Source organism: Amblyomma mixtum, chromosome 7, assembly GCF_055824585.1.
Source record: "Amblyomma mixtum isolate Tamu chromosome 7, ASM5582458v1, whole genome shotgun sequence".
NCBI classification, from domain to species: domain Eukaryota; kingdom Metazoa; phylum Arthropoda; class Arachnida; order Ixodida; family Ixodidae; genus Amblyomma; species Amblyomma mixtum.
In genome coordinates, this window is record NC_143018.1 from 48,391,952 (window position 1) to 48,415,403 (window position 23,452).

The 23,452-nt window shown below is 47.7% G+C and overlaps 1 protein-coding gene across 1 annotated transcript in view; it reads right to left on the reverse strand.

Moving 5' to 3' along the window:
• LOC149335992 (uncharacterized) overlaps nucleotides 1-19,884 on the reverse strand; it is a 40,114-nt gene extending 20,230 nt beyond the window's left edge. Inside the window, exons 1-2 of the mRNA XM_089554055.1 lie at nucleotides 19,588-19,884; nucleotides 1,683-1,786 (exon numbers count right to left, since the gene is read on the reverse strand). Coding sequence (XP_089410181.1) covers nucleotides 1,683-1,786; nucleotides 19,588-19,884 — 401 coding nt within the window. The remainder of the gene's footprint in view (nucleotides 1-1,682; nucleotides 1,787-19,587) is intronic.
• Between the last annotated feature and the right edge of the window lie 3,568 nt (nucleotides 19,885-23,452).

Here is a 23,452-nt window from a genome sequence, read left to right on the forward strand (position 1 = left end):
CGACAGGGTCGTTGCGCCATCAGCACCGCCAAATGCGAAAATCCGAGGACTAGAATATTGGAGTACAAGCTTGCACAGGATTACCTTATGCGATTATGCTAATCCGACCAACTCTAACACCTTGAACGACCCACTAATTCGAACTAACTCACCTTAAACCACCCACCAATCTACACTGATCTGTATTAACCCGTCGACTAAGCGCCACTAATTCACTAATCCACTAGTCTACCTTGATCTATCTTCTGGGGTGGCCAAACTTCAGACTTTCGGGCGCCCTTTGCAATATTGGGGAGTGGGCCAGTGTCTTCGTTCTTAGGAATGCGCTTATGCAGGTCCCACGTTTTTTAATAAATTCGGCCTTACATTGTCATCTGCTATCCGTGCCAGTTAGTTAACGAGTGTACCAGACAGGCAGTGGCGGAGGGTTTGATTCGCGGACGAGGCTGAGTTTTTTATTAGCTCAACAAAGGCCCTTAGCTTAGTGGTGTGCGCTCTTTTTTACTGGGCTTTATTACCGGCTTCCAACAAAGCTTTTTTTCCTTCTCCTCCTCCTTCGTACTCACTTGGCTGTGCTCAGACAGATGACAGTTACTAATTCTTTATAAATTAATTCTACTCCACCTTGAGCTCTCCTAAATACATCGGACTAACAGCAATCGCGCCTTCAGTAGATTACAGTTGCCCTCGCCCTGGAATCTACTAGCTGCACTGGTCTATTAAGTTCGAATAGCGACGCTCCCAGACAGCCTATGTTGTAGGCATTGATTGATTCAAGAGGAATGCGGATATTTATTCTGCTGCAAAGTTTCCGAGAAAGCTTTATAGGTTTCCTCTGCAGCTGTTTTGTTGCTGTGAGGTCGATGCCAGTGAGTAATTACTTTCTCATTTATTTCTGGATTATTGCCTCACCAGTCGCATTATCACACCAAGCACTGAACACCTCCACTGCATTTTGTCTAACGAGGTGGTTGTTGTGCTATATATGAAGTAAACGTGCTGTTGGAACAGTAATGTGAAATCTTCTATTTCGCTCGCATAAAGAATCTCAGAAGTGCAATGTGAAACAGACTGTAACCAGTGAATGATACTCGCACGTTGCACACTCTAACCTTGGGACGCCACGACAAAGATTTTATTCAGGAAATTATGGCTTGGTTTAAGGGGGTTTAACGTCCCAAAGCGACTCAGGCTATGAGGGACGCCGTAGTGGAGGGCTCCGGAAATTTCAACCACCTGGGTTTCTTTAACGTGCACTGACATCGCACAATACACGGGCCTCTAGAATTTCGCCTCAGTCGAAATTCGACCGCCGCGGTCGAGATCGAACATGCGTCTTTCGGGTCAGTAGCCTAGTGCCGTAACCACTCAGCCACCGCGGCGGGAAATTATTAAAGAACTGTTTTGTTTGGATCAGTTTTTACTGTCCGATGTGGACAGAACGCATGTCACCTCTTCCTTTACATCTTAAACTTCGAGCCCACCATATGTGTTGAAAATGCTCAAAGGGCGATCCTCGAACCACTCTAAAACGCGATGACATGCGATTTGTGCTGAAAATTTTCATTACAAGCGCTCGATTGAGCGTTGTTTCGCTCCTGAGAACAACACATTCGCACGACTGGCGACAAACAATAGTGCGAATTAAGCAGACGCATAGAGAGAGTTAAGTACTCACTCACCATTCTGTCTGCTTTCCCTCAGAGTACTTTACATCATCAAGAGATTTCAAAGGGGGCTGCGGTTGTTTGGTGTTGGACGCAGTATTGCGTTCCTGTTCCATAGCCTGCCGTCTTCGTTTTTTTCTCACAAGGGATGCTCTCGTAGCAGGTAAAGCACGAGGGATTTGGTGCTTCTTTTTTGTTTTTGTTTTGGTTCTGGACAGATAGGCAGCGGCTAAAGTAATAGATTACTGTAAGGACGAGCTGAGGTCGAAAGTTAGCGCTGTGCTAGAAAATAATACTCCCCAAAACTCATGGTCATATTCACCGTAATAAAATATTTGGATACGTGAGAATAACTTCGTATACATTGTGAGTATCAAACATAGCAGGCTTTAGAGGCTTCCCAGCAATAAAGGGTCGTTTATGAGAGCAATCTCATTTGCCAAATTAATTATTATTGCTAGTAGATTTACGCTTAACTGTAGCCGGCTCTCTGGTGAGCACACGGAGTCCTTCAGAATGCGTTTTCTTGCGTGAAACTACACGAACGTAAGAGGAAAAATAAAGCTAGAATTTTTAAAATGTCGCACGTTATTTTGATTCTTTGTTTCCTGATGAAATAAACTTCTTACATTTTTGTTCATAAAGCAGAAATTATCAGCAAGCAAGTTATTTACCATTCCTCTCGGAGTGTCCGTTACCTCGCAGGTCGCATTCTAAGATGTTTTGGAGCCCAAATCACGGTTCGAAATTCTTTCAGACGAGCGGGGAGGCGAAACCGGAAGTTGTAGCTGTGTACCGTTGGGCATGCGCGGTACAGGAGGTCGCCCGCCGACAAATGCCAGGTTACGAAGAGTTACATGTGCGGTGAACCAGGAATGTAGGCGCTTATTTTTTCGCCACAGGCAGCGTCACATTGCTCATTCTATGTTCTGACCTTTAAGCTACCAAGGCAGTGTGACCCTTATACGAACTAAATGGCTCGCTAATAAACATTGTTGTGGCATAGTAGTACGCATGCCCTATGGCACCGCCTGGAACTAATGATACCATTTATACAGGGTGTTTCACCTTAGAATTTGCACAACTTTTAAAAAGAGGCGTTTTGAATTATAATAACGCTTATTTTCGCATTGCACTGTCGGTGGTGCAGTGCATCAGATTACGGCTAAGACGTGCTAACTAGCAGGCCGGTTAACTAATATTGAATGGTTAACTTTTTAACCATTACTCTTGGTATCCTTCATTATTAAGGAACGCGTAGACCACTGTAGTTAATATCCATATCACTTTTTAGAATTTCGAATAAAGGTTACCCTCGGCGTTGTGGCCCAAATAATTTTGGCTATTTCTACGAGTTACGTACACTGAAGAAGATGCTTTGCCTGCAACATTCTCGAAAGCGCGTGCATTTTGGCGCAATTTAGCACAAATTTGTTGTGTCTCCGCGCCGAGGGTGACGCACATCCTATACTCATGTACTCAAGACAAGCAATCGCACAGTCTGCAGCTCTCTACCCAATCTCAATGGGAGGCCGCGCTGCTCAGCTCGGACCCGCAGGTTCAACTTCGAGTCACAGAGCGAGCCGAAGAGGTCGCCGAACGACATCGTCGGTCGGCCACCTGGCGTCCGGCCTAGAAGAGGAGCCCACCACGGGGGGGGGGGGGGGGGGGGAACATCACACTAATCCGCGCCTAAGACCTCTTCTTTAATAAAGTTTACCTCGTGTGTGTTTTCGAAATTCTAAAAACTGGTATGGATATTGATTTCGGTGGGATGCACGCCTCTAAATAGTTAAGGAGCCTAACTGAAGTTAGAAGTTAGCTATTTAATATAGTTAACCACCCTGCTAGTAAGCACGTCTCAGCTGTATTCTTATGTACTACACCGCTTACAATGCTATGCCAAAAAATTGCTCAGGCTTAGCTAATGTTAAGCCTAGTCAGATGCGAAGCATATTGATGGCTAGGCTTGGTAATACATGGCTTTCCTTGGTTGAATACTTGGTCATTTTAATACAACCACTAGAAGCCTTCGTCGTGGGGGAAGACAACGGCATGGCTACAGCGGAACACCGACTAACCCCGAGACGCGCGTTGGGTGGGCGCCTGGATTGCCACGGAAGCCGCGTCCGCCTGCCCGGTGGAGCGAGCGTTTCACCTACACCGAGTGTGAACGCGCGTTCGAAATGCGCGGGAATGCCGCTCGAGGACATTCCGGTGTCTGTGCGATGGCATCGTTCTCCCTCTCCCAGCGCGTGACGGCGATCTGTCGTGACGTCATTGTGTCATGTGGTGTGACGTCACCATACCACGTGTTCTGCACGGCGTGCAACCACAGCGACGGCGCGAGGTGGACCCCGGTCTTCCTCTGTCGTGACGTCATGTGTCACGTGGTATGTCACGTGGTGTGACGTCACTGTACCACGTGGTCTGCACGGCGTGCAACCACAGCGACGGCGCGAGGTGGACCCCCGTCTTCCTCTGTCGTGACGTCAAGTGTCACGTGGTATGTCACGTGGTGTGACGTCACTATACGACGTGGTGTGCACGGCGAAGGGCTGTAGTGTACCTCTAGTAATATGCTTCGCATAAAAAAGCGTACTTCTAACTCCAAAAGCCTTTGTTGAAAAATTGTCTAAAATCTTAGGTGAAACACCATACAGATAATGCTGTCACACACATGTGAACCCACATGCATAACCAGTTGCAGTAAATGAAGCTTATGGCGTTCTTTGTCTTCTTCAAATCGGCGTTGAACTCGTCGCAAAACAAGGCACTCACCTCATTTTTCAATGAGAGTCGTGAGGGGAGCGTACTACGGTCCATGGCGGGCATGGAACCTTGCGACTTCATATACAATAACCATTGCCTCCTATAAGATGTCTGTTGCTTCGTTGATGTTCCCATTGGTACCGAGTTGCCATCAGTTGCATGGTTCCGCCGACAGATGCAGCTAGGTACCACCCGCATATCCGGAGGCTGTGGCTGTAGGTCGCTGGTTGTTGTTGTTGCCTTAATGAAATGGCACATACCCACGACGGGGGAGAGGCCAGTTCCGCGGCAACGGCGTTCGGAGTACGCGTCCTTTTCTTCCAGCAATATTGAGTGAGCAAATATGTTTTCCAGGAAAAAAAAGAAATTGCGTGGACACTTTGGAAACTAAAGTGTTGAGAGCAGGAAGTCGAGGCCACTATGCATGACGACTTCCGGTGGATGTGACGTCACACCGTTTCCATGGCTATATCAATACCCAAATTGTACATCTTTCGAGGATCTTAAGTCTTAATTACGCATAATTACAGATTTCTCCACGCAATTTGACACAAATCCCACGTTTTTCCGACCATTCTGCGACAATTTTCATTATGCCGTGACAACTTCCGGTGGATGTGACGTCACATGGTTTCCGTGGCTATATCGACGTCCGCGTTATTTTCACGCAGTTTCGACATTTTTGCGTATAACTAATAACTAATTAATCTATAGCCATCAAACTTGGCTTCTAGGTTTATTGTTTCCTGCTCTGTCTGAAGCAACCATCGGTTTTCTTCTTTCTTTAGTTCCCGAGTTAAACGCGTGTGACATGCTTATTTAACGGACGACAGTATGCGGCATTAAAGGCTTTCGCCTTAATACTGAGGCTGAGAGTAGACTGCACACAGAAAATTTCCCTATTAGCGATATAGAAGAAATTCCTTTAAGGTCCTGTTTTAAATTATGTACGCCGTATGTAGTCTTGACGATTAATGTCTAATCATTATAGCTGGAGGGAAACGACAAGGAAATTAGATTGGGAGACGAAGGAAGAGCATCTGCGGGGAGAAAATGTCCGCATTGTTGACGCACCACAAGGTTAATTGGAGACCAAACAGAGATGGCTTTGGCGTGCGGTGATTGCATTAGGGCACTTGGTGGTGGTGCCCCAACGATGACGACGACAACGGCGACCTACTCCTTACCCGATAAAATCAAGAGTATGTGCCATCGCTTCAAAGGCAAGAACAACAACAAAAGCAAGAGCTCGTGCAGGAGCACATGTGATGACACGTTAGGAGGTAGGTGACTACCCAACTGGTTGTAGCGGCATGGCAGGCTTTGAAATCCTCAAGGTGACTCTATGGACAACTTCATACAAATTTAGTTCGTGGTAAAAATCGATTTTACGGCTGTGCCTAATGCGTTGACGACTGTCCGGCTCCAGAAGACGCATTGATTGCAGTGAAGATTGAACATGAAAATGTCCTCGCCACTTGTTTGAAACTTGTTACGTCACGATCGAAATCGACTCCACAATTACTGTTTGGATATGAATGGCGCTGAACCCTAGCCCCAGAGATCCTAAAAATAAATTGACAAACCATATTTTTCTAGCAAAAACATCCTGGTAGTTGTGACACAAGCACGCCATTTTTATGGCTTTTTCTCTTTTATAAGAGATTTGTTTTTTTTGCGGATGTAGGATCTTTCTCAGTAAAACACCGTGGTAGTCCGATACAGGCCAACATAACTTTGTCCACTGTGCCAATTAAAAGCGAGAACACAGGTCTGGAAGTGCACCTCATGTGAACTGTACACAGGTGCTTCGTGCGTCCTCTTCGCTTGCTCGCATGTTGCCTTTTACTGGGACCTAATTTTCTCTGACGCGGGGAAAAAAAAATTCAGGGGGCACTTTGTTGACCTAAATTGTGGTGAGGCGAAAGCCTTTAGCGCGGTGTTGCTGCTTGTGTCACTGATGTGTGGTAAAGATGTTAATTATGTACACAATTGTTTGCGAATCTTAAATGCTGGGCACACTGGAGGGCGTTTGGGAGGCATCCGTCTGATTCGACGCCTTTCTGCAAACACTCTCCAGCGTCGTAGACAAGGGGAACTGCATATGCGTTGGCAGGAAGTAGCGTAGCCATTAGCACGCTCGGCTGCGGAACGTAAGAATGGTGGTTCGAATCCCATCGTGCACAAAGATTTTTTTTCTTGTCTGACTAGAAAAGCGTGACACCTCTGCTTACAACCTTCAGTCGACAACGATGAGGCATTAAAGGCTTTTGCCTTAAAACATGCTCTCCGGTAAGCTACTTGCGCAAATCGAAACAAGTATTCAGCAGAGGAAACAATGGAGAAGCGCCCTTCCTTACTTCTTTGCGCTATTATGCTTTTCAATGTCTGCGTGCAAACCCTCTTCGTAAGCATATGCACCGAGTTGTTCGGAAACATGATCTTGTGGCGTCCACTTTAGCAACGCGTGGTACTCGTTTTAATTGACAAAGACGGGGCGCATTGGGGTCTCCGTTGACGCATACATCGTCTGGATTCGTCGTTGCTTGACCTGCACCATTCAGCGAGGCCAGAATTTCTTTTCATAGTTGGGACGGCTCTCGTCCAGTTGCGCTGCAGTACAGTGGCAGCGTTTTGTAGCGAGAGCTACACTACGCCAGCCCTTCGAGGCTTCAGCGTGGCACCCCTTGAGCTCCGTGGCGGCGCCGTGGCCTTGAGCCGGCTGGTCAAGTGGTACAGAGCAGCTGCTACTGCCGGCGAAACCGAGCTGCAACAGCTGTGCGCATGCGCCCTGTCGAGGGAAGGGGGGGGGGGAGTGGGGAGGAGGAGGTGTGTCGCAGCTGTATAACTAAGCGACACTTCGGAGCTCTCGCGTCACTCCAGGTTTAACCAGAGCGATATTCATGTGTAACCAAGAGGGGCTTGGTGTTGGCGATTCTGTCTTCCGTCCATGACTGTAATAGCAGATACCAGGTTGCGCTCTTCAAACTGTACAATCTCTTGCATACACACCCATAATCCGTCCCACAATTGAATATCCCGCCATAAGAAGGGACTCTTTCACCGCATCGAATATCAACATACTCGGACGCATCCAACGAAAAGCAGCAAGATTTATTTCAAACAATATGGACTTGTTTCAATCACTGGACTGCTTCAATAATGTGGCTGTGATTCGATGATTGAGAGGCATCGGATGTGTAGGATTGAGTTCTTTTTTCAGTTGATAGCAGGACAATACAATATTGACACAGCTGGTCTTTTCACTTCCTCGACAGGTTATAAAACATGAAAGCGCCATGACAGAAAATTAATGCCCCTAACTACAATAATTAGTTCTTTAAGTACTCTTACTTCTTACGAACTATAGTTGACTGGAATAACCTCACTTGCGACACTCTCCCCCAGAAGTCTAAGATCATTTGAAGAGCACCTAAAATTATTTACTGATATTGTTTTGGCTTTTTGTGTCGTGAACAAAAGTCTTTAAGGTATTGAACAAAGACCGCACCATGTATAAATAAAAAATAAATAAATAAATAAACAAATAATATTTGTCATTGCCGTGATCTGCTAGTGCAAAGCTTTTATCGTCAGTTCTTGAGCAAGCAGCTATCATGAATTTCTTGCATGTCAACTGTATCCTAGCGGCCGAAGTAAAGACCATCAATTCGTATATGCATAAGCGACCTTCATATCTATTCGCTGTCGTAAACCCAGGCTGGCAGCGTGTGCTTCGGCGGCCTTGATTACGCTTTTCTTAAACACCTAGAAGTGTGCGCTTTAAAATAAATTTCACAGCAGCAGGTGGATGACTGCAGACGTTCGAAAGTCCTGAATGGTTTTCGAAAAAAAAAAAATGCTGTTTTGTAATCACAATAACTGGCGTTAATGCGTAATCACAATATTTGGGGGTGGGCCGACTTCAAAGTGCCATCACATTTTATTTACGAATGTGGTTAAGAAGGCCTCAAGTTGTTTACAATTCATGTCTGCAGGTCGGAAATGGTTTTTCAAATCTAAATTAAAAAAAGTGTTCTCTTCTCCGCCAAAGACGTATTTAATTTGCGTTCTCGGCCTACATTTAACACCCCTTGAGGCACGAAAATGACGCCGTTCACTCCAGCGTAATGCCCTACGACCATAACGCATTAGCTTGCCGTCTCGCGTTCATCAAAGCAAACAGCGGCGCTGAGAAGGGGAAAGTAAAACTAACAAAAGAGTACCGGCACGAAAACAAGACGGCACGCTTGGCGGAGTCGAAGGTACGGCACCCCGTAGAAGGCGCAGCTCCAGCTGGCTCTCCTTCCTGTTCCACGAAAGTCTGAAACGTCTGTTTTTCTCCCGGGTACAAACCGGTCAGGTGAGCCATTACGGCAAGGTTAGGCGCTCGTAAGTTCGGACACTCCTCCTCCTTGCGTAGCTGTGAGGCTGCGAATAAAAGAAGAACGCCGACAGAACCAGCGCGGCAGTCTCTAGACATCGCGCATGTGGAGACGTGCGGTGTTTTTCAGCGCTGCCAGTGTTTGTGAATTTGTCTCTGCAAAGTGGAGGGCCGATGTCTAGTGCGCGCCTAGGATCTGTACACGCGTTTACGTGATGTGCGACGAGAGACGGCACATCTCCAAACAGGATTAATATACCTTCCGGAGACTCTTTGTGTTGACGTGAACAACGCAAGACAGGCTTTGTTTTCACCGTCAAGCGTCAAACCGTGTGCCAGTCACTTCTCGTGGCTACCTACTTCATGTGCTGAAGTTGCGGGTCCAGCAACGATTTGGGTTCTTGAATTGCTTCAACTCTCAGCGCTAGTGTTTCTTCCCCGAGAAGCTGAATCGTTTCTAGAGTTCCCAGTCCGTAGCTAAGCCATCACCTCAAGATGCGTTGTACGGTCTTCGTCATCGCTTGCTTCCTGATCGGCGGATTGAGCACGATTGTTAAGCTCGAAGTGTCTGCCAGCGGCGCCTGCACACCGGTTCCACAAGCCCCCGAAATCGGCGACCGCGCCACCTGCCCATTCACGATGACCGTCGACGTGGACCCGAGCCGAATCCCTGCGGAACTTCCTCTGGTGAAGTGCAACTGTCCAGGCAGCATCTGCAGCGAAAAGGGTGACTTTCGCTGTCAGGAGGTGCGGAGCACGTTTAAGGTGGCGTACCGCGTGGGCGGGGCAGGTAAAGCTTCGGATTTGACCGAGAAGACAGTGGACTTGACCACGTCATGTGTGTGCGTCGTTAGCAAGTTTAGCCTAGCACAGAGCGGGGGCAACCGACCTCAAGACAGAGATAACTTTGGACAAGCTGCGAAGTTCAAGTGAATGAACCGGTTTCGTGCAAAGCTTGCCTCGTGCGAGCGTTTGCACCGCTCTCGTGTGTTAATCCCGTAACTTTAAGTGTATAAGGTTGTATAAGACAGGTGTTCGTGTCTCTTGCAGTCTTTGACAAGGAAATGTATAAGTTTGCTTGTCAACCTACTACATATTAGGAGTTTTTTCACTTGCACTAAGGGCGCTCGGTTTTGGGATATCATTTATCTGGTACCGTATGTAAATATCAATCTCGTGAAATCCACGCTTATTTCGCGTTCCGGTATACAAAAAATTGTTCGAGGATGGGAACCCTGCATCAGATTTATTGGTTAGTACTTCCTCACCAGAGTAATCAGTTGTAAGAGCGTCACTGGGGTGCGCGGAAGGCGCAGACCGCAGCGGGTGCAGTTCTTGTAGAGGTGAGGGTGCATTGATCGGTGCAGCCTCCACCGCAAGCCATGGTTCCTCCTTTAACCTTTGTGGCTTTGTGAGACATCAGTGTTGAAAGTTTTAAACGTGCAGGTCAAAATGCGGGTTCCTGTTATTTTGACGCGACTTGCGCGCCGAACATTTTACGCATACATTTACAAGCGTTTTTATATGCTGACCAATGTACTTTATTAGCGCGAAAGCCATATTCCGATGGGTAAACTTTGAGCAAGATCTTGCTATGTTTGTGGGTGTGGGCCAAGTGAAATAAATGGCTAAAATACGTCAAATGAATATCCGCAATTGGGATTCGAATCCGCAGTGGCGCGAACAGATCAGCTTCGCTGGCCACTGTGCGAAAACACTGGGCTATCTTTTTTTTTTATTATTATTGCGAGAGTATTATAAGCTATCGCCGCAGCCGAGCACGCCTCGCGTTAGACTGCAACATACTCTCGCCCTGTGGATCGCACATTGTCTTCTTCATCAATTAATACCGCTCTAAAACTAATATTCTCGCTTCGAGTTATGTGGTGGTTTTGACAGTGAGATGTGAGCTGCATGCGTTGGCGTGGACAACATTGTGGCATAAACACGGTACTAGAGCAATACGCACTGGCGTTACCAAGAATGCTACAGAAACGCTGCACAGGAACATAGGCCGCCGGTGTACATTGGGGGAAAAAGGCATTTACTGTGAAAAAATTGAAGACGCGCATAAACGGCACACTGGGTCAGTGCACACCTCAATCGCGCACGTGGTTGTGGTGTCGACGTGGAAAAAACTGTCCTTCAGCACAATATATAGCGCTCATCAATGCTAAACCGCCAGTCATTTTTTTATTATCAATTGAGTGGCCCTGTCAATTTTCTCAACCTGAGTACAGACTAGCACCCGCACTAAAAATCGTGATTCTTTCTCTCATTACAGCTCCTTTCTATCGAAGAAAACACAAGGCGTTAGCTTTGCTACTTTTTACAGAAATGAGCCTCCGATGTACCCACCAAGAAGTTTTTTCGCGCGGTGTTTTTCCACAATTATCTGTTGCATGAAGCAGCGCAACAACAGCATGGAAGTAGTGTATGATGTGGTAGCTGGCCGCGGTGACACACCGGATCACCGCACCACGTTCAGCTAGGCCTATGGCTCTGGTCAATCGATGCGAATGTTGGTTCTGAAGCGAAGAGGTGAGAGAGCTGAACGCAGCACAGTCTACTCGTTGCGCGCCACTCAGCTCGAGCCAGCAAGCGGACAATTAGACCAATTGCTTACCGCCATTTGACTCCCCCTGGAAAGTGTTCGCAAAGCATTCCTACTCCGTATGCAAGCGCAAGTCAGAAGTGAGTCTACGTATGCGAATTCTCCATCATTTCAGAAAACAGCTGCGCGCGTCCTTGGTTTTGTCGCCATTGCATCACGGTGCGCACCGATTGCCTCCTCATTGGCCATATTGCGAGAAACACCGGCAACTCTCGGCGAAAGGGTTAAGTGCCGCTCTTTTCGAGCGCCTACCTTATTGTTTATATTCTTGCTTGCAGGTAAGTCGCGCAACGCCATAGTCCGTTCTTGGACAGATCTGGCTATGCAGCGCAGTCCTGTCCTTGAGGCATGGTTTGTGTTTTATAGCTCTAGAGGAGGAGGAAATAGCTTTTGTTTTCCGAAAAATGGTATTCCTCCACGCCCATCGGCACTAGGCCGTGGAGGCTGGAGGCACCGCTTTAGAAGCAGGCCGGGAGGTCTTGGGTCCCGGCGGCCTCTTCAGCCAGTCTGACGGGGCGGAGCTGGAGCTCAGGGCAAGAACTACGCAGCAGGGTCTCCCAGGATTCTTTAGAGCCGATATTTAGCTCCCTCCCAGAGGAATTTGGACATTCCCAGATTGTGCGGTCGTGTGAGGACTAGAAAAAAAACGCCGAAATAATTTTCCTGCTTTTGGTTTGGTTTGGTTTGGTTTATGGTGTTTAACGTCCCAAAGCGACTAAGGCTATGAGAGACGCCGTAGTGGAGAGCTCCCGAAATTTCGACCACCTGGGGTTCTTTAACGTGCACTGACATCGCACAGTACACGGGCCTCTAGAATTTCTCATCCAAAGAAATTCTAGCCGCCGCGGCCGGGATCGAACCCGCGTCTTTTGGGTCAGCAGCGGAGCACCATAACCGCTGAGCCACCGCGGCGGCTTTTCTGCTTTTATCTTGGATTGTCGGCTCCGCTGCTATACAGCTAAGTTAAAGAATCCTTAATCCCGTTAAGGATTCTTTAACTTAGCTGTATAGCAGCGGACGCGGGTTCGATCCCGGCCGCGGCGGTTGAATTTCTTTGGAGGAGAAATTCTAGAGGCCCGTGTACTGTGCGATGTCAGTGCCCGTTAAAGAACCCCAGGTGGTCGAAATTTCCGGAGCCCTCCACTACGGCGTCTCTCATAGCCTTAGTCGCTTTGGGACGTTAAACCCAATTAACCAAACCAAACCAACCTTAATCCCGTTTTACCTATGTTCTATGCGAATAGCACGATGCCATTTGAGGCACAGAGATCCAGTCTCAATACGAGCACCTTGTGCTCGTACTGAGCAGGAAATTGGGCGTAAACTAAAAGAGAAAGAGGTGCCACGGCATTCCGAGGTGCCGGTGGTGCCCCCCCCCCCAATACACTCCTCTTTCTTTCTTCCTTCTTTTACTCCCACCTTTATCGTATTTTTTTTTCACGGCTCCTTTCTGCGTCATTGAGAGCTTCATGGCTGATTCCGACTGACGTTCTTACCAACAACATTTTTTGAAACTCGTTTAAGAAATAAATGAGTAATTACTCACTGGCATCCACCCGAGCGCAGCCATACGGCTACAAAGGAAAGCTATACAGCTTTCTCAGAAACTTCGTAGTTAACGAAAAATTCGTCCTTGTCCGAGGTTCGAACCCGGGTCCACCGCTTCAAAGGAGCAGTCGCTCTACCAACTGAGCTAACCGGGACAGCAAGCTTATGGTACGGCGAGAGCGAATTGATCAATAACTCGAAGTGGGAACAGTGTTGGTCAAATGTTTAGCTTGCCGACCCGGTTAGCTCAATTGGTAGAGCGACTGCTCCGGTGAAGCGGTGGTCCCGGGTTCGAACCCCGGACCAGGACAAAATTTTAACTACGAAGTTTCTGACAAAGCTGTATAGCTTTCCTTGTAGCCGTATGGCTGCGCTCGGGTGTATGCGAATGAGTAATTACTCCCTTATTACAAATTTACTCCACCTTGGGGGATTCCCTTAAACATTTGACCAACACTGTTCCCACTTCGAGTTATTGATCAATTCGCTCTCGCCCTACCCGGTTAGCTCAGTTGGTAGAGCGACTGCTCCGCTGAAGCGGTGGTCCCGGGTTCGAACCCTGGACCAGGACGAATTTTTCTTTAACTACGCAGTTTCTGAGAAAGCTGTATAGCTTTCCTTTGTAGCCGTATGGCTGCGCTCGGGTGGATGCCAATGAGTAATTACTCACTTATTACAAATTTACTCCACCTTGAGGGTTTCCCCTAAACATTTGACCAACTAAACTCGTTTAAGCAACATCTAACGCATGTAGCAGGTCGCAGTGAAAGCCCCGAGTGTTTGGAAGCCTGTCGCGCTATGGAAGGTGCCTGTAAATGACGTCGTTTGCTAGTTTGGCGACGTAGCACCATTAGACTCTGCTCTCTTCGGTGGCTCAGTGGCCGCCGCGTTTCGATGGAGGCGAAAAGTGCTCGTGTGAAAATTGAAAACTGATTTTGGAGGAAGGGAAACGGAGCAGTAATTGTCTCACATCCGAACCGCGCCGTAAGGGAAGGCAGGAAGGTAGGAGTGAAAGCAGAAAGATAGAAAGTGGTGCTGTTAAGCTAGAAGCCCACGGCGCCAGTGGCTAATTTCCCCCTACCGTGCACGTCCGTCGGAAGTCTGGAGGGGTTAGGAATGGTGGCAGCGCGTCGCGCCTGTCCAAGCCGCGGGAAACGGGGAGTAAGACCGCGAACAGCCCTCTCGGGGTCGCAAAAGGGGTCGACGACTGTTTCCTATTGAAAAGAGATTAGCTCTCAAGTGGGTGGGGGTAAGTAAGGTCGGCGACTCCTGAAAACTCCGACTGTCTAGCTAAACAGTAAACTTTACTGGCGCCTCTAGAGTCGGGCTCTAGCGAGCACTGGGCTTCGCCCACTTGTATGTACAGTGCCATTGCAGCAGTATTGGTTGAAATTGGGTGAGAGCAGATTTAATAAAGCTGCGCCCAATTATCGAAGGTATTAAAAAACCTGCTGCAAACAAAGAGCGGAGGGGGGCGCGCCGCGTCACAGTCTCGGCCGCTTTTCTACAGCCTTTCTTTTAACCGCCCTTTTCTCCTGTTGCCTTTACTTTTGGTCTCGTTTTCAATAAATAAGTTTTGTCTGTCAAAAAGCTCGGTGCGGGCAGGGCACTTTTTTCTTATTTATTTTTAAGCCCACACTAATATCTGTCAAAAAGCTGGGAGTGGCTGCCCCAACTAGCAACGTGTTGTCGGACGAGTGGAGAAGACGTAAAGTGCCCAGCATTCGATCATACCAACAGGGCATTCCGACGACGATCCGGAGAAGAAACTTAACTGGTGCCGTGACCAGGATGATCAGTGTTTCAAGTTAACTGGTGCCGTGACCAGGATAAGTGTTTCAAGTTAACTGGTGCCGTAGTGGAGGTCTCCGGAATAATTTCGACTACCTGCGGATCTTAAAAGTGCACTGAAGAGGAATCTTAACTCGTCTTTTTGCCGCGGGAACTCGACCTACACGTTGCTACCATACTTAGAAACTGCGACTTATTTCCCTGTGTGGCCGATTTTCCTAATTAAATCGAATTAACGTCCGGCTCCCGCCTTTTTTTTTTTTTGAATTCTCCCTCGTACGGTGGGCGGAGTCGACCAACGCGTGGAGTGCCCTTCGGCCAGCTCCGTGGAGGCTTTGCTTTCGCTTCATTTTGTTTTTTAGGTTTCTGTGAACAAATAGTTTCATTTTCAGATAATATAACCGCAAAATAAGCCTGAAGAAATAAAAATACACGCGGACTATTTGCTTCTACGGACTACTACGTATTACTCCGCCGATGGCAGAGCAGCAAGCCGCCACGGGACTGGGTGAAAGGCACTCCCCGCGTTGGTCGACTCCGCCCACCGTACGAGGAAGAATAAAAAAAAAAAGGCGGGAGCCGGACGTTAATTCGATTTAATTAGGGAAATCGGCCACACGGGGCAATAAATCGCAGTTTCTAAGAATGCTCGGAACGTGTAGATTGAGTTCCCGCGGCAAAAAGACGAGTTCAGATTCCTCTTCAGTGCACCTTTAACGTGCACTGACGTCGCACAGCACACGGGCGCCTTTTGCGTTTCGCCTCCATCGAAACGCCGCCGATTCCGTGCTTTCACGCGTTCCCCTCGACGGGACCGAGTGAACGGTGGAAATGAGAGCTAGAGTCACTTGAAAGAGAGCCACCGGATAGTTTTTACGAAAGGAACAGCAGTAACTATACCGGCGCTGTGTTAAAAGGCGCATTTTGCGTAGCAGTTGAGTTTAACCCGATTGTTTGAGAAATCGTTCGCTCAGCAGAGAAAGGTAACATAAGGCCGTATGTTTATTGACACTGTGGTCGTCATACACGCACTATACTCATATCTAACAATGTAATCAAGAAACAACGTAACTAGAAATTTTTGGCGCGGCAAGAATACGTGTCGATAGTGTTGCGGCGCCGGCGCCTCAAGCTTCTTACAGGTTCCAGAAGTGGCGCTAAATACATGCAACGGAAGTAACAAATTTGTCATGTGTAATCGGTAATAAGTAATAAAAGGAATATTTAATGTAATAAAAATAAAAAAACCCGCAAAGTAACAAAACTAAAGCTAACCGTCTGTATTCCGTTATAGAACACGATCATTTGCCTTCATGCATGAAGTAAAAAATTGCAGACTGATAATCCCAAGCACAAGATTTGCCACGAGTCTTCATCGTGAGCGTAAGTCATTACCATCATTATAACTAACCTGACTACGCCCACTGCAGGGCATGGGCCTCGCCCATGTCTCTCCAATTAACGCTGTCCTTTGCCAGCTGTGCCCACCGTGTACCCGCCAACTTCTTATTCTCATCCGCCCACCCATCTTTCTCCCGTCCCTGCCACGCATGCCTTCTCTTGGAACCCACTCCGTTACCCTCAAGGACTAGTGATTATTTTGCCTTCGCATTACATCCCTTAGCGAAAAAGAGGATGTGCTAAAAATGCATTTCAAACGTATTGTATTAATTTCATATTTATTTCGCATTTTTTTTTGTCCCTAGGCTTGAACTGCAATACGAATGCTTTCTAAGTATCCTAGGAATAATATTTTAAACGTTCTTAAATAAGTACATTTTTGCCCACTTAGCATATTTATAATGCATTAAAAATATAATAAAAATATGCATTAGAAATATACTAAATATATACATTTAATACATTAAAAATGTGTTTACTCGGGCTTAAAAAAAGTCTACTGGGCGGCTCCATGGAATGACACGGGTTGATTGTTCAACTGGAGAACAAATCGTACACGGGTATTTATCATTAATCAGCAGTCTTATATTATAAGGTCATGTGATTGAATGGGAAGTTGGGAACGGCAGATACCTACACACAGCATACCAAGACGACAGTGACACAGCAAACAACAAATCCTACGACAAACGCTATCCTTGGCTAGCGGTATATATACCCAGCGAAAGCGACGCACTATTTTGCTCGGTGAGGCCTTTTTTTGCGCAAATACTGTGGGCTGCGAAATTACCGCAGAAGTACCCTACTGGTCGCGTTCGAATCTGGGGTTAATTGAGAACGGAATTGCTAGTTGAAACTTGCGTCAGGCCCAGGTCAGGAGTCGAACTGTCAACCAACAGATACATGGGCGTGTAAGGGAGCCGGTCTGCCCTGCCAGACGGGGTCCTTTCCGCTGGTTTATTCGGACCCAGAAGTACCCAAGGCGCTTTTGCTGGTATAATGCAATCACGTTCTCACACGGAAATGTTCGAATGACATTGAGTGGAATGACATTCGAGAATAGGAATGAAATTCGGACTCGACGGACTGCCGCGGTGCTGCACGACACTTTCGAAACGCATTCGAAAGCCTCAGCTCGTTTTCAGTGTACAGCGACGACGACGACGGCGGTCACACTCGTCCGACAACGACAGTATATATCACGCTGAACAACAGCATGTAATTATAGTGAAATATCTAGTTTACTATAATATGATTCTAGAGAGACACGTTTTTCAGGCCAACGACACCGACGAATCCGGTCGGCGGACGGTCAGCCTTGTCGGCGGCTGAGCGAGCTAGAGCACGGTGATGAGGCGGCGGTGTGTATATGCTCGCGCTTCTAAGTGAGCGAAACGAACGGCTATATTTCACGTGTGCACACCTGAACACTCACCAGCGATAAGCGCTTGCCAAATCAATTTCAATCGACGACGGCTCTGTTCCGTTTCGCGACGGCTAGGCCCAGCGAGTTCGCAGGGTTGGATCTGTGATTTCGGCGGTTGTGAAGAGCGAATCACAAGCTTTAGGGTATGCAAATGGTCACCAGGTGTAGTTTTGGCAACAGTGACCTGAAATCAACTATTGCTTACATCGCAGGGCACGCGTACGATGAACGGGAATCGCCGGTGTGACCCAGACTGCCGAGCCGTGCTTTACGGCCAGCAGCAGTAGTCGCCGTCGCTAGCTTGTGGATAACAAGTTATGCCGTTTCAGTTAAAGCGAACAGTCGCCAGACATACTTCTGGATAAAGTAGTTTAAAAAAAAGTACTGGTCACGTCGGAGAAAGCCGGGACAAGAAGCGAGAAGCGCCAGTCCTGCGCGATGCCAACAATCCGGCTTTCTCAGGCGTGCGATCGCATCATCGCTTCCCACACATTGTCGCACTGCGTAAACAAGCACGAGTACAACCAGTAAAAAAGAAAACAGATTGTTTAATAGAACGAAAGCGCAGGTTGCGTTTTATGTTAGGTAAACAAGCGATGTAAACAACAGCATGAGTGCAGTCGTCCTCATCGGCACACTCCCGGGGAAATTTCATGCTGACGCGGTTAATATTCATTGGCGTAATATTATCTTCAAGAACTCCCTTAGACAGAACACGTGTAGCATCGTTAGATGACATTCGGCTGGAAGGCATTCGAAGCGCCCGTGTAGCAGGGGTATAAGTGGTGATCACCTTCCTGCTAGAAGTTACCATAAACGAAAGGATGACAAGAAATGGAAAGTTTTCACTCTTCGCTGATACGTCATTTCGAGCCCTAGATTGTTCCACGGTAGCTTGAAGTGTAATGCAAATCTGTTTACGCGGACAACCCATTTGTTAGAATTTAAATATACTTCAGACGGATTAATTGCGTATTTACGAAAGTACACTTTAAATAGATGGCCAGCACCAAAATGCGATGTCCCGGAACTCGATTTTGAGCATTAGATTGTTCAACGATTGTAGTGCGCTGCAAACATGCTAATGCGGACAGCCAATTTGCTAGAATGTCAGTGTTCTTTGGACGAATTAATTGCGTATTTACGGAAGTACATTTCAAATACATTGACGACACGCAAAAGCCATTTCCCGAAACGCGATTTCGAGCACTCGACTGTTCAACGGCAGCTAGAAGTCTGCAAATACGTTTAAAAGGACTGCTCGTTTGTTAGAATTGAAGTATATTTCGGATGAATTAATTTTATGTTTACGAATATTCACTTTTAATACATTGACAAGATGCTAAAACTGCATACATATACGTTTACAAGGGCTGCCCGTTTTCTAGAATTGAAGTATACTTTCGATGAATTAATTTCATATTTCCGGAAATACACTTTTAATACACTGACAAGATGCTAAAACTGCATACATATTTTTTCACGTATTTGAAAAGTGCTCGAAGTATGCTTTAAGTGAGGTATTTTTGGCACATTTTAAAAATATATTTCGAATACCGAGCATGAAATTTCAGAAACGTATTTCCGACATATTTTTAGTGCATTCATGAATACAAAATATGTTTAAAATACATTTTAAATACTTCACCGTATATTCCAAACGTATTAGTTTTTGCTAAGGGATGCCCTGCCCAAGGCCATTTCTTCCTCAAAGACATTAACACATTAACACAGGCACACACTAACTTTGCTCTACTACAACAAAATATTTCCCGACAACGTCAACCCTGAAGCGTGACGCAATCGTAGTGTCGCGCGAACTTCACCTGCGCCCAATCACGTTAACGCCGCCCCTCGGGATAGGGCCCCCAATCCTGGAGGAGCCATAGTTGCTTCTTTGACTACGGGTGAGAGCACAAACACAAGACACTGTGAATTCCACCGTCTCGTTTCGAAACGACCCGTTGCTACCGCAACGCACTACCTGCATCGACTCCTTGACCTCGCGGCAACGAAAGTCACCAAGCCGGCTGCACAGGCGTCCAGGGCACTTGCACCTCACGGTGGGTATGCGGGCCGGAAATCTGTATGGGTCGACGTCCATAACTCTGGTAAACGTGCAGAGGGCCCTGTCACCGATGCTGAAAGACTGCGGGTCCGGAACGCAGTCCTTCGCTGATATCTTGGAGCGATTGGAGCGAGTCACCGTTGAAATGAACGTGGAGTCCACTTCGAGGAAAAGCCACACGAAGAAGACGGCTGCAGCAACGGCATGCGCCATCGTTCACAGCTCGTATCTTGGGCTTGAAGTGTACTTAGCGATGACACAATGGATTAATTGCGCAAATAAGCGCACAGAACGGCGAAGAGCAAAAGTGATGCCTGCGACAGGCAAGAAAGGTCTGCTCGGAGAGTGGACCAACACAACAGCCCCATCAGCTCTTCGGGGCCTCCACTTACGGTACTGTAGCAATCAGACTAACGAGCATCAACCGGCGAAAATGGCTCGTCGTGTACAGACGAAGACGCCGCCGCCCGTCTTCGAAAGGCTAGCCGATCTGCTGAAGAGCTAGCGGCTAAAGAAATCTGGCTATCGCCTGACCTCGTTAAGTTGAAAGCGGAGTATCTAGAGGACGTCACAAGAGTGAAAGGAAGGGAGGGAGTGGTTCTCCCTTTAACGCCGCCGTCGTATCAGCAACAGAACTAGCCTCCTGCTCGCTCTTCTCAGATGTACCCCTTATATAGAAGCCGAGGAATCAGGGCGCCGTCGGAATAAGAGACGAGCATCCAAAAAGGAAGTTCAGCGCCTTTCGCCGCTTGAGCAGCCAGGATTGCCTGCGTAGCCAGTGGCTCTTCACAGAAACACATTGCGCAAATGTAGTCCACCGAAGTGGAAACACAGCATAGGAGAATGTGAGCAACCACATGTTTACCGGAGTTGCTGACACAGCGCCCCTTGGCAAGGTCGTTTTTCCGCAGATTTATTTTATCTTAGCCATGCACCTCACCATTCTTTTTTTTCTTTGCAAATAAAATTTTCAGCCTTTCATTCTTCACTTTCTGTGCGCTCACAAAGGAGGAGTCAAGTAAGAAACGCAGATGGAGAACTGTAAGGCACGGACGGGAAATAATAATTGAAAAGTATGTAATTTATTGAAGGCAGGTAGCAAAACATCCCCGAACCGCTCAGTGAACTCTGAAAAGACTGCCGACCTGTAAGTTCTTCACGCACATATCACTCATAACTCTAGTGGTCCTCAGGTATGAAAAAAAAAATGTGCAGAATTATATAGGGGAAACATTTTGCGCCCTTCTGCAGTGCCACTCGTGAAATCATGCTGGTTCCAGCGACCACGTTTTGGTGGAGGCCAAAGTTAAAAACACTCTGGTTCTGTGGGATGCCAGTGCAAGTTACTGAGACCCTGGTGGTCGAAAGAAGTCAGGAGCCACCCACTGCCGCATACCTCAGAGAAGATGGAAATGAAATGCTTCAGGATGTTAACATTCCCCTCCCTTCACCCCTTCGCCCGCATCTACAAGCCCACCTGCCACTGCATGCAATCTACTTTAATTCGTCTTTGCGGGAATCAGGCAAGGCCCTCGGTGATTAAGAGTGCCAAAAAAATTGGTTGCAAGCAAGCACGTGACCGTATTAATACGTTTATCGGAACACTCATGAAACATGAATACGACCTCTCTCCGTTTCTGTGAAGAGAAGATTCTGCAGCGTTAGACTGGTGTGAGCCATAATAAGAGGCAGTCTTTCTACCGAAGAACTGCTCTAGTTCTGTATATTACTTTACAGCCCCGGTAAGTAGCTTAACGTTGATCTAAATGCGAGATAGAGCAACAACTTTATTTGTCAGCAAATCAAACGGCCGGTCTACTGGGTCTCTTGAGCGGCTCCAAGGGACCGACAGTTGTAGTCTGTCGGCGACCTCTTGCGCTTTCGCCGCCGCCTTAGACTCAACGCTGAGGTCTGAGTTGGCGAGAAAAGCCTCCCATTTTTCGAGAGAGGGAGACGTAACCAGAACTACCGGAGGCGGATCCTTCCAACAATCACAGATTGTGTGGTCCACTGAGGCATGCTCGCCGCGCAGTTAACAGTACGGGTTTGCCAGTTCGGCAAATATGTTGGCGTATGTTCCCAGGCTCGGCTGCGGCCACGTCTGCAGCCACCGCCCCCTGGTAGCTTCTCTGCTCAGCGAATCATGCGGAGGAGGTAGGCTCACTCTTAGCTCTCTCTAGTATTGCGTTAAGATCTCATGCGAGTCCAGGAAGGGGATTGGGGTATCTGTTACAACTGGCGTCGTCGCTTCGGCGGGTGTGGTTGTTACGACGCGCGTCTGTTCTTTTAGTCTTTCCTCTCACATCTTTTCACTCCCTTCTGTATGCATGTGGGAGCGAGTGTGGCTCAGCTGAGCCAGTGAGCAGGTCCGTGCACGTTCCTTTTCATCCTTCCTTCAGTCGCAACAACAACAACAACAGTCCAGGGCCTCTATTTGGGGCGTTTCCATGTGAAAAGTCACCTCACCTGCTCGGCTGACAAAACCCTGAGCTTATTGGTGGGCGGTTTCATTACCGGGATCACCCACCTGGGCCGGGACCGACCAGGTCCACTTCCCTCCTATGTTTAGATAACGTGCTTAGAATTTCGTACGCTGTGGCGGAGATGAATCCCCTCGCAAAGTTGCGATCGGCCGCCTTGAAATCGCTAAGAATTGTTTTAGCACCTTCCTGAACAATTCCTAGGGCGAAGGTGGCCTTCGCGGCCTCCATTACTTTTTCCACGACCACTGTGGCTGCTACCTAAATGAACAAGTACCCCGCTTTTTTAATCCTACTGTGACCACTAACCGCATGCACATTATTTGGGTCATCAGGGATGAAGCCCCCAACCGCCACACTCCGAAACTGCCACATAGAAGTTCTAAACTTTCGGTAAAAAATTTCATGCTTGGATTTCAGGCAGACGAGTATGCATCTAGGCTAGTCGGTTCACAGAGCAAAAACAGCAACAGCCAGCAGGAGAGCACACAGGGAGAAGACAGGCGACGAGAAGCCGAGTGAGCCTCTTGTGTCTCTGATCCATGCGTCGTCGTTTGTTGGCTGTTGCTCTCTTCGTAGATTTCAAGCACAATCTATAACGCTTTTTTACTTGTCAGCGTAAAACCGTTGCCCCACTGTGACATGTGAATTCCATCCGTTGACACTGTGAATTCCATCGTCTCGTTCCGAAACGACCCGTTGCGATAGCGACGCACTACCTGCATCGACTCCTTGACCTCTCGGCAACGAAAGTCACCTAGCGTGCTGCACAGGACTCCAGGGCACTTGCATTTCACGGTGGATATTCTGGACGGAAACCTGTTTGGGTCGACGTCCATCACTTTCGCAAACGGGCAGAGGGCCCTGTCACCGATGTGGAAAGCGTTCGGGTCTGGAATGCACTCTTCCCTTGATATATTTGAGCGAGTACTCGTGGAACTCAACACGAAGCTTCCTTCGAGAAGAAGGCAGGTGAAGAAGAAGACGGCAGCAAGGGTACGAGTCATCACTCTCCGCGTGTCTCTTGGGTCCGGACTTCAGTCCCTGATGAAACCCTTCAGTGAATTTCACAGGCTGTTTACGCAAGCACACAGAAGCTCGGCGTGCAAGAGCAATGTCTACGACAGACCGTAATTGCCTGGAATATTGGGAAAGCGAAGCGAAACAAGTCTCGTCTGCCCTTCGGCGAGCGGTGTGTGCGACTGTCTACCGCTTACGGTGCCGTAGTGTCCGGATCCAGAGGCATAAACCGGCGAAAGTGGCTGCCGTATACAGAGGACGGAGCCCAATGCGAGACCTTC